This window comes from Sprattus sprattus (assembly GCF_963457725.1).
Source record: "Sprattus sprattus genome assembly, chromosome: 14".
Lineage (NCBI taxonomy): Eukaryota > Metazoa > Chordata > Actinopteri > Clupeiformes > Clupeidae > Sprattus > Sprattus sprattus.
In genome coordinates this window covers 20,958,294-20,970,793 of record NC_137912.1, presented here as the reverse complement: position 1 = coordinate 20,970,793, position 12,500 = coordinate 20,958,294, and the positions used below count along the sequence as shown (strand labels likewise).

The 12,500-nt window shown below is 46.5% G+C and overlaps 1 protein-coding gene across 2 annotated transcripts in view; it reads right to left on the bottom strand.

The window, feature by feature from the left end:
- cped1 (cadherin-like and PC-esterase domain containing 1) overlaps positions 1 to 12,500 on the bottom strand; it is a 99,622-nt gene that overhangs the window by 8,674 nt on the left and 78,448 nt on the right. For both annotated transcript variants that reach the window (XM_080851003.1, XM_080851004.1), the window contains exons 15-16: positions 4,187 to 4,307; positions 1,434 to 1,570 (exon numbers count right to left, since the gene is read on the bottom strand). In XM_080851003.1, coding sequence (XP_080707129.1) covers positions 1,434 to 1,570; positions 4,187 to 4,307 — 258 coding nt within the window. The remainder of the gene's footprint in view (positions 1 to 1,433; positions 1,571 to 4,186; positions 4,308 to 12,500) is intronic.

Below are 12,500 nucleotides of genomic sequence, written 5' to 3'. Positions count from 1 at the left end.
ACTTCGGTTCCTGTGGTGAGGGAAGTCTAAAGGGGAGGTACAGGTGATCCTGTGGTCTAAGAACCCAAACATTAGAACCCAAACCGTTGTCAGGCATAGTTCTGGCATACATTTAATAAATCTTTGATGTGATAATGAGTTAGTAAAGTAAAAATTGTTAGAAAACAAATCCCTGCAGAAAGGGCACTTATCGAGTCCGAGGCTAAGAGGACAGGAGCATCAGTACGTGTCTGTACGCACACATACACCACACGCACACGAGCACACGCACCACACGCACACGCACACACATACACCACACATACACCACACGCACACGCGAACGCGCACGCGCACATGCACACGCACACGCACAAACACACGCACAAACACACGCACATACGTCTCTGAACCATGCCAGAATCCCAAATACACATCTCAGAGCTATTTTTCATTCATCGCCAGAGTTTAAGACAACCCGCCTGGGCAAAGAGATGGTCCCATTGCTCACTGATCCTGTCCTGCTCAATTTATTGACGTCTTATTATTCAGGGAAAAATGACCTAGTTGTATCCTTTATGAACATCATCTCTCTATCCTCCTCTTCTCTTTTCTGCTCCTCTCCTTTCTTTCCTTTCCTCCTCTTCCCTCCCCCTCTTTTCCTCTCCCCTTCTCATTCTTCCTCATTCTCCTCATTCATCTTCCCGGCCCCTCTCCCTCTCTGCTTCTCTCCTACACAGATGCAGTATGGAAAGCATTAGCGTTAGTGCAGTGGGAACCTGGCAGCTCCAGGCTGAGGGGAGTTTTTCAGAGCCCTCTCCGCGGGAGCTGAACTGTTCTCTGCCTCCTGCTACGGCTTCACCACTGGCTTGGGCTTCAGGCTTGTGCCCAAGAAGCTCCACACACAGATGACCCACTGTACTGCGCTTCCCTTCCGGACCTTTCCTTATGGCCACAATACAAGGCTACAAGGCTACAAGGCCTTCAGCTCCTTGGGCACAACCCAATGCCAGAGGCCCGTTTCCTATACCCCTGTGTCATCATTACTCCTGTGTTCTCCTCACCGACAGAGACGATTGCTCGGATGGCGAATCAACGGCCATGTTGGAATGGGTCTAGCCCTGCTTTGGGATTTGATTTAAGATCCGGGGCTGGATCTTTTCCAGATGGCACAGCTAATGGGGGCCAGCCAGGTGCTAATGGGGTTTCAACACTTAAGGAAAGTGCAGCATGGGCCACAGGTTCAGATCCCACCCAGCTGTCTTCAACATGGACCTGCACATTTACCTTATGTATGATGTGTGTGTGTGTGTGTCTGTGTGTGTGTGTGTGTGTGTATGTGTGTGTGTGTGTGTGTGTGCGTGTATATATATATTTATGATACATATGAAATGTTTTATTTTTTGAAGTAGAGATTGTGGAAACCATGGACACCTGCTCAGTGTTTTTCTCACCTTGCGGTCCATCATGCATTGCTGCAGTTGTGGTCGATCCAGCAAGGGGTGGTAACAGCCATCTGGTTGCCAAGCAACCTCCCTCCAATCACACGTCCTGTTATCTGAACAGCTCAAACAGGGGACCACCCAACGGCCTAGGGGGACACATGGAGACAGACAGGTCATCAGAGACACAGTCAGAAGGAGGGTAGAAAGAGACAGACAGACAGACAGACAAGACAGTTAGGTCAACAGAGAGACAGTCAGAAAGAGACACAGACAGACAGACAAACATACAGAGGACAGAGATGAGGACAGACACAGAGATATATGCAGAGACAGATAGACAGCAGGACAGACCGGTTAACAGACAGACATGAGGACGGACAGACAAACAGACAGACAGAGAGAGAGGAGGACAGACAGAAAGATATATGGGCAGACAGACATGAGGACAGACAGGTTAACAGACAGACAGAGAGAAGGACAGATGGAGAGAAACAAAGACAAGAAGAAGACAGACACAGAAAGTTCCAGACAGACAGTCATGTATACTTCTGAGCTTTCCCAGGGACACATAGGCAAACAGACAGGCAATGTAGATGGCTGGTAATGCTTCCAACAAGCAAATAAACAAATTATGTTTTGAAAAACCCTTCTTCCAATCTTCCAGTCTTCCTCTCCGATTCTGACAGACTAATTATATTGTTTCCTTCTACTCTCTTTATCCCCCCCCCCCCTTCTCACTCTCCTTCCCTTACTTGCTCTTCACCTCTCCCACTCTTTTTATGTCCTTCCCTATCTCTCTCCCTCCCTTTCTTGCTCCCCCCCCCTCTCTCTCCCTACATTTCTTGCTCTCCATCTGTCTCTGTGTGTGTGTGTGTTTCTTGCATAAAGTGTCTGCCCTCTACCGTGAAAAGACGCGTTGTGTTTACAACACAGTTTGACCTCTGATCCAGCCCTTAACCCTGCCTATTTAAATGACACACGCATGCACAAACACTCAAACACACACACACACATACCTAGCTCCCTGCCATCTACACACACACACGCCACTGCAGACAGACATGGAAACTTAATATAGGTAATATATCAGTATTCTTACTCACTCCTAAGTGCATTCACAAAGTTTTCCACATTTTGTTATTTTGTTCCAGACTCAAAACGGATTCAATGCATTTTTTGCTCATCAATCTACACTAATACTCCACAATGCCAAAGCATAAAGCAGGTTTTTGGAGTGCTTTGTTACAAGACTGATATATCCCATTTACATACAGTAAGTATTCAGACCCTTATTTAAAGCACCTTTGGCAGCAATGACAGCCTTGAGTCTTCTTTGAAATGATCCTGCTAGCTTGGCACACCTTTCTTTTGGAAGTTTCTCCCATTCTTCTTGGCAGAATCTTTCAAGCTTGGAAGGGTTGGATGGGGAGTGTCGGTGCAGAGCCATTTTCAGATCTCTCTAAAGATGCTCTATTGGCTGGCCAGCTCCAGAACTTTCATAGCCTGGATACCAGCCTGAACTCCGCCCACAACATTTTTGGTCTGGGAGATTCAGTCTGGACTTGAGCTAGTTGGGAGAGATTTAAGTTTTCGAAAAAGTTGAGAAAGCAATCTAAACCAATCAAATTGTAAGGGCGGGATTATACGTTGATGGACAGATGACCAACCAACGCTTGAGTTGATTAGATAGATAGAATATACATCGAACAAAGATGGCGCCGTCTCGGGAGCTTAGTGGGACATATTTTATATGATTTAAGCTATCTACACGACTTTTTTTATGTCTACATTGACTCGATTAGTTGTGTATGTGCAACACGAATGTTGCCGAGGATTGTAGGTCTTAACTGAAGCACTCTTGACCATTATTGATAGGTTATGCTAACGCGTAGACAAAAAAAACATTGCAACAAATGGTAGCTTCTAGCCTTGAGTGCTAATTAAGTAACGTGAGCAGGCATATCTCAACAGATATTGACAGCGCATTCATTTTGAAAGAGGAACAGAGAAACGCGATCAAGGCATTTGTCGATTGAAAAGATGTTTTTGCCGTCCTTCCTACGGGATCAGGTAAAAGTTTAATCTATCAGATGGTAATACTACGTTGCTCTGATTGGTTCTAGGTATCCAATTCAGCGAAGAGGCATTTTCTTTCCTGGTTCGTTGAAACACGCCCCATAATCACAGCCCAATGGTTCAGTATCAGACTCATATTCTGACTAGAATTATGAGTATGACATCGTCAGGCTAGAACTTTCACAGAGTTTTCACAAAGCCACTGTCTTTTCACTATCTTTTTTTTTGTCAGTGTGCTTCAGGTTGTTGTGTCATTAAAATTTAAACCTGAGCCCACTGGAAAAGGTTTTCATGCAGACTTGCCCTATATGTTTCTGCATTCCTCCCAGTCCCTGTCACAGAAGAACATCCCCACAGCATGATGCTGACACCACCAAGTTTAACTGTACGGATTAATGGGTATTAATGAAGTGATGCCGAGTGCCTGAATTCCTCCGCACACGCCGCTGGGAATTGTGGCTAAATGCTTTGGCAAACTCCCAGTGGGCTGTCATGTGCCTGTTACTGAGGACCTGTCTGGCCACTCCACAATAGAGACCTGATTGAAGGAGAGCAGCCCTGTTGGTCGTCCTTCTGTAAGGTGCCATAGCAACAGTAAACATTTGCACTCTGTATTTGAGTGAGTGTGTGTGTGTTTGTGTGTCACCTGTGTCGCCAAAACAAAGAGTAAACTGGTAAAGTCATACCAGGCACGTCTCCTGATGAGCAAGGAGGCCAACCAGAAGCCTGGGCCTCGCCTGAAGACCTCCACCCATGCAGGGGTTCCAGACCACAGGGTTGGTCCGGCCGGACGACCAGGCCGCAGTCCTGCAGACAGACAGGGGGGGGGGGGGGGGGCGTGACATAAGTGGGATGACTTTTGACCTTTGATCTTCAAGTATGGATACTAAAGATGGATGATGTTCTTTGAGTCGCCGACGGCAGACGCCAGAGCTTTGAGTGACCGCCCTTAGAGTCCCCGCTGGATTTCCATAGCCTCCTCTCTCTCTGTTTGTCTGTCTCTCTCTCGCCCTGTCTCCTCTATATCAATCTATCCACATAGGGATCCATACATCTGTGCAGCTCATATCTATCGGCCTCCCTTTCTCTTACTCCCTCTCTCTCTCTCTCGTCTTTTTTCTCACTTTTATCTATTTCTATTACTATTGTCTTTCTTTTTGCTCCACACCCTACTCACTATCTCTCCCTCTCTCTCTCTCGCTCTCTCTCTCTCTAACTATCATTCTATCTTATCCCTTTTGCTCTTTAAACGTTTCTTTCTTTTTCTCTTTGTCTCTCTTTCTGCTTATCTGTCTCTTTCTATATCTATCTATTGTATCTATGTATCGATCTATCTTATCCCCCTTGCTGTTTAGAAGAACCTTTCTTTTGTCTCTTTCTGGTTGTCTGTGTCTCTTCCCATTCTCCTTCTCTCTGTCTCTATCCCTCTATCTCTCAGTCTTCCTGCTCTGTCTGTTTGAGGGTCTGCGGTGGAATCAAAGCACGCGGTGAATGTTCTGTTCCATCCTGCCGCCTCCTCCCTCCAGTCCAGAGGTCACAGTTCAAACAAGCACAACACACACATATGTGCACACACGCACACAGACATGCATACACGGTTGCACACACACACACACACACACACGCATACATGGTCACACACACACAAGCGCCAAACGACAGTGAGAGGCTCCGTCCATGACCTCTAGGGTCCTGAGCGGGTGCCGTCGGGTCTGGATGGACTACAGAGGACCTGCACCCCGCTCCGCACCCCCCCAACACCCCCGTCCCGCCTGTCCCGTGCGAACCGCCCCGTCTTCTGCCCCTCTGTCCGACACTTTGCGCAGGGGCTTCGCACAGACTGCCCACATTCCACACCTGCCTGGCGAGCCTCTCGACAAAGTGCCACAAGACAACTTAACAGGGATTTTCTTGTTCGTACCTGTGCACAGTGTATCCGCGCAAACACGCCGCAACGTTTGATTCGAGCCTGTCGGCATAAATCAGGCCGGCCTCCGCCGCATGGCGCGGCACGCAGGAAACCGGCCGGGACTTTCTTCTGCGCCGCGGCTACAAACTCTCACCGAAACGCAAAGAATAACATGGAGCAGGGAGAGGGAGAGGGACAGGGAGAGAGGGAGGGAGAGGGAGGAGGACAGAGGGAGTGGGGGAGAGGGAGAGAGAGGGAAGGCGATGGGGAGAGAGAGAGAGGGAGGGAGATAGAGGAGGAGAGAAAGAGAGAAGAGGGACAGAGAGAGGGAGAGGAAGGCAAAGGGAGAGTGATACAAAGGAAGAGAGAGAGTAGGGGAGAGAGAAGGACAGAAGGAGAGGGAGAGAATAAGGGACAGATAGAGGAAGAGAGACAAGGACAGAAGGAGAGAGAGGGAAAAGGAAGCAGAGGGAGAATATATGAGAGGCTGGGAGACAAAGAAACAAAGAGAGAGAGTGTGAGAGAGAAAATAGAGAGAGAGAAAGACTGTGAGAGAAGAAAAGAGACTTTAGAGAGCTGCTTCACTCGCTCCTCTCCTCAAGTCTTCATCCCGTCCATTCAGGTCGTTCCTGCCACATTTCTAATAACTGCTTTAGCCCCACACCTCAGGACTGCTATAGCCCCACACCTCAGGACTGCTATAGCCCCACACCTCAGGACTGCTATAGCCCCACACCTCAGGACTGCTATAGCCCCACACCTCAGGACTGCTATAGCCCCACACCTCAGGACTGCTATAGCCCCACACCTCAGGACTGCTATAGCCCCACACCTCAGGACTGCTATAGCCCCACACCTCAGGACTGCTATAGCCCCACACCTCAGGACTGCTATAGCCCCACACCTCAGGACTGCTATAGCCCCACACCCCACACCTCAGGACTGCTATAGCCCCACACCTCAGGACTGCCATAGCCCCACACCCCACACCTCAGGACTGATATAGCCCCACACCTCAGGACTGATATAGCCCCAACAGGCACAACAGGTCAAAAATACGCACATATAGTGGGGTATGCCATCTGCCATGAAAGGCCGTGTGAGTGTGTGTACGTCTGTGTGTGTGTACGTGTGTGTGTGTGTGTGTGTTTGTTTGTGTGTTTGTTTGTGTCTGTATAGCTAAATGGAGTGTGTGCATATGCGTGTGTGTGTGTGTGTGTACATGTGTGTACTTGTGTGTGTGTGTACGTGTGTGTACGTGTGTGTGTGCGCTGGCTTGCATCAAAAGTCGCTGAATATCTTGAATACATGGGTGCTTGTGAGTTGATAGCAGAACTTCAGAGTCCGAGGGCCACACGGTCGCTTAATCTGGTCTGATCAAAGAGCGCCAGTAACCCACACCGATAGATGCAGTAGGATTATCCTCGTAAGATCATGCACACACACACACACACACACCAGCAATTCATACACAGTCTTTGTTCATGAGTACCAGCTTTGCTGAACCCTGGACAAAAGCTTACAAACACACACAGACACAGAGACACACACACACACACACACAGACACACTCAGAGACACGAACAAATTCACACACACACACACACACACACACACACACACACACACTGACACACACAAATACAGAGAGGAGAGTGGACAGATATCCCTGAAATTGGAGTCTTAGGACAGAAGCAGAGGAGCTCTCTTTTCCTCGCTTTTCAATGGATGAAGCACACACACAGACACACCACACCACATTTGAAAACTGAAAATGAAATCTGCAATAAAAAGAAAGCTTCTCAAACAAAGTTCTTAATCACCAGTAAACCGATGAAAAGCGAGTGGAGAGACGTTTTGTATTAGTTTAAGTGGAGAGACGTATTGTTAGTTTAAGTGTTTCCATAGACCTTGACAACCTACAACATGCCGCATAGTTACAGCTGAGTGTTTATGCTACATATGCTAAGTTTACGCACAGATGGCTAGCATCGTGAAATAAGCACAGGACTAGCTGTTTGGGCGTCATCCATTGACATAAAACAGGCAGAGTATGAACAAGTGTTTGGCTTTCAAAGCGTTGCGTTTCTAATTTAACATGAATGTGCATGAGTCCTGCACTGGACTCAAACACACACCCTCAGACCCGAGTGCTTGAGGTGATAATAATTCACACATATAAACACCCACACACTCACGGACACACTCACAGACGCACACTCGCAGACGCACACTCACAGACACACACTCACAGAAGCACACTCACAGACGCACACTCACACACACACAACACACACAAAACACACACTCACACTCACACTCACACTCACACTCACACTCACACACACACCCACACACACACACATACACACACTCAGTCACAGACACACACACACACACACACACACACACACACACACACACATACTTACACGGACACCCTCACACTCACTCACACACATATACACACAGTTCTCCTCTTGAACAGAGACCCATACAATAAATCATGCATGAAGAGGATTTAGGAATTTTCCGTTGGCTGGATGACAAGGAAACTCTGTCCAGAATCAGGATTGTGTTGTTATTTTCAAAGATTTTATCCTTTTTTTCATATAGAAAGACTGTAAATCCCAACAATCATTAATTAAGACATAGATGGATGTCCAACAAGTATTTGCTCTTTCGCTCTCTTTTTTCTTTTCTTTCTCTCTCTATCTCTCTGATTTTGCTTTTCTCTCTCTCTCAACGATATGGGTCAAGTGGAGTAGACCTCCAAGAGGAACTGAATCTGGTCTGGTCCTATCACTCACTCACACACACACACACACACACACACACACACACACACACACACACACACACACACTCACACACACACACTCACACACACTCACACACACTCACACACACTCACACACACTCTCACACACCCACTCACTCACTCACTCACTCACTCACAAAAGTATGTCATTCTCTGCCCTCAACATGTCCAAATAATGATGATTTATTCCACTCATAAATCAACCATTAAAAGACTCCAGGCAGCTTTAGAGAAGCACATCAGGCAGTCCTCCGGCCATTAGCCAATCACAGCAGAGAACACTGGCAGAGAACAATGACATTGAAGAATGCAAATGACGGTAAAATGGCACGCACACGTTGAAACCTTATAAAAACAAATTAACAACCCCAACACAACAAAACCAGCAAAACATACTATAAACACAATATTATGCTCCATGCCAAAGCAAAACCAGCACATGACCACTTTGTTGTCAAAATACAGGGACAGACTGAAAGTTGTTCTTGGTTGATGGCTAACTTCAGGCCAGCCATCGCCCTGATCAGTCTTTGAGTCTATATCCTATTGTCGCTGGCGTTGCCATTGTTGTGATGGATTACTCAGGTCCTTCATGAAGTAATCCCACAGAGGCAGGATTAGACAAAATGCTATGCTGTAATCCTATCGCCTGGTCACGCTTTCAGGTAATCCCTCATTGTATACAAAACAACACACACACACACACACACACACACACACACACACACACACACACACACACACACACACACACACACACACACACACACACACACACACACACACACACACACACACACACACACAGAAACGTTAAAGGTAATCATTCATTGAATAGGGGACAGCAGCCCCTCCATCTCAATAGTCACTTGAGCAAAACATTTGAGGAACTACACATATGTGGACTGCGTGTGTGTGCGTGCTACGTGCGTGCCGGCGTGTGTATGTGAGAGAGATAGAGAGAGAGAGAGAGAGAGAGAGAGAGAGAAAAGACAGGAGCAGATAAAAAATATTTTGAGAATGAACATTGAAGTTAGAAAACACAAGTAACCACTTAGAGTTTTCTACATGATGTGTGTGTGTGTGAGTATGTGTCTGTGTGTGAGTGTAGGTATATGTATGTGTGTATGTGGTTGTATGTGTATGTTTGGGTGTGTGTGTGTGTGTGTGTGAGTGTGAGTGTGTTTTTGTTTGTTTGAGTGTGTGTATGTGTATATGTATGTGTATGTGTGTGTGTGTGTGTGTGTGTGTGTGTGTGTGTGTGTGTGTGTGTGTGTGTGTGTGTGTGTGTGTGTGAATGTATAACAGGAAGTTATATGAGAGGAAGAGTGTGTGAGAGAATGTGTGTATCATTAGACAGAAGAATTTCTCTGATTTAAGATCCATTTGCCCAAGAGCACTGTGTTTGACAGAGAGACAGCAGTGAAGAGAGAGTAATAAATTAAAATATAACAGGCATTAGTAAAAGAAAGAGATAGTTGAGGGGAATGGATGAAAAATGAATGATAGAGAGAGAGAGAGAAAGAGAGGGAGAATCTTAGAGAGGGCAGAATAATACAGGGGAATTGAACCAATAAAAGGGTCTTCAGAGCATGTTAAATCACATGAGACTTATGAGATCACACATACCAATAAGACAGCCTTTCTTTCTACCGTTTATCTTAAACACACACACACACACACACACACACACACACACACACACACAAACACACAGACTACTTACTATCTCAGACATACACTTACGTAAACCACACATAACCCTCCCATAAAACTCAACCACAAAGTGAAATAAATACATACATACACACACGCACGCAGGCACGCACGCAGGCACGCACGCAGGCACACACGCAGGCACACGCACGCACGCACGCACGCACGCACGCACGCACGCACGCACGCACGCACGCACGCACGCACGCACGCACGCACGCACGCACGCACGCACGCACGCACGCACTCACACACACACACACACACACACACACACACACACACACACACACAGACGCGTTCATTTCTGGTACCCATCTGGCATTTAGATGGGAGGACAGACCAGAGCCAAAACGTGGCTTTCATAACGTTCAGCCTCTCTCCTTCCTAAAAGTCACTTTTGATGTAAAGATGAAGCAGACTGAACCCTCACACAACACACACACACACACACACACACACACACACACACACACACACACACACACACACACACACACACACACACACACACACACACTTTCACTTACACTTACACACAAACATTATCCCTCCTCAGAGACACTTTATGTGAAGATGAAGCAGACTGAACCCTCACACACAGTGAACACATACACACACACACACAGACACACACACAGACACACACATACACACACACACACACATTCTCTCTTCTCAGAGACACTAGGGGCCTGATTTACTAACAGGATTGCGCCCATTTCTGTCGTAAACATAAAACGGTATTTACTAAGGGGGCGCATTTGAGTTGAGTCGCATATTAACGCTTTGGGGGTGTGAATGTGGAAACGTGGGTGGAACGTGGGCGTAAAGCGCAATTTAATGGGAGGAGAGAAGGTAAGTGCGCCTTATGATGTATTGCGTGGTATTTACTAAAACTGCCTTGCAAGCACACGTCTCTAATTTGCGGGATAATTCTCCGCCTCATAAAAGCACGTCTTAACCAGGAAGCGCATTTCCACTGAGCCTGAAAACATTGATAAGGCAGCAGTTATAAGAACAAGGCGAAGACATAGACAGAGACAATGCACAGAAATATTTGTTTCAACTTGTATAACAATTTTTCAGTTAAGCGAACCACAAATCATTAGACGGTACAGGTTAACCAGCCACGCAAACGCAATACTTCAATTACTGAACCAGATCAGAGACGACATCGAACCCTCCAACCGGAGATCACATTCCATTCCATCAGTTATTAAACTCCGGACAACATTGTAAATATTGGCATCGGATCATTTCAAACAGTTATAGCATCAGCAGTTGGTATATCTCAGCCTTCACTCAGCCAAATATTCACCCAGGTACTCGACGCATTGCTACGGCGCACTGGTCAATACATTTCCCCACTGCCATAGCTGAAATAAGACATCAAACAGGACTTTTTTTGAAATATATATATAGTAGTGAACCCATGTCCCTTGTAGAAATTATTGATCTCGCCATGTACACATCTATATTATTATAATAGACAGTTTATGCATTAATGCCACCAATAGCATATTCTTTATTATCGTGTTCTTTTAAACATCTCGCTGTAGGTGATGGCGGGCAGAACAACAATATTCACACATTGAATCAGGTTCAGTGATTGAGCGAACGTGAACCAATATATCTATCTTCATCTTCGCTGAACCTTCATTTTCTCTTCCTAAATAAATACCACGGAAAATGCGCAAAAACACAGTGCGTTAATGTGCGACCGCAGATTAAGCAGCGGTCGCATGTTAGTAAATCAGGCCCTATATAGGGCGGAGTAAACACAGATTGCCCAGCGCGGATCTGGTTTGATAAATACCACGGAAAATGCGCAAAGTGTGTGGGGAGGACAGGAGAGGGGAAGAGAGGAGAGTAACAGAGAGCAGAGGGGAGAAGAGGAAAGGAGAGGACAGAGGAGAGGAGAGGAGAGTAGAGGGCAGCGGAGAGAAGAATCGGTGAGAGTGTGCATGTGTGTGTGTGTGTGTGTGTGTGTGTGTGTGAGAGAGGGAGAGACAGAGAAAGAGTGAGGGAGGTTGACTAAACTTTGACCAACTCCCTCACATGGGATGGGATTTTCATCTGCACGAGTAAGAGCTGATGTCCAGGAGAAACAGAGCAACAGCGGGTGTAGTCATCAGAAAGAGACAGGAACAGAGCAACAGCGGGCGTAGTGTCATCAGAAAGGGACAGGAACAGAGCAACAGCGGGTGTAGTCATCAGAAAGAGACAGGAACAGAGCAACAGCGGGCGTAGTGTCATCAGAAAGGGACAGGAACAGAGCAACAGCGGGCGTAGTGTCATCAGAAAGAGACAGGAACAGAGTTCAGAGAACATAATCATGTGTGATAATGTCATCTAAGAATAATCGCCATTATCTTATAGGTAGCCTATCCTCTCCTTCCCTGTCACACACTTCTCACAGTGTTGTGCCACTTTTGGAGACGGTCTGTCTTGCTTACTGGTCACCTGGTTTGCCTTGAACTTGGAAGCACAAAAAGGGAATGAATCAAGGAAAACGCTGACACAAGTCTTCTGAGAGTGTCCAAAGTGTCCT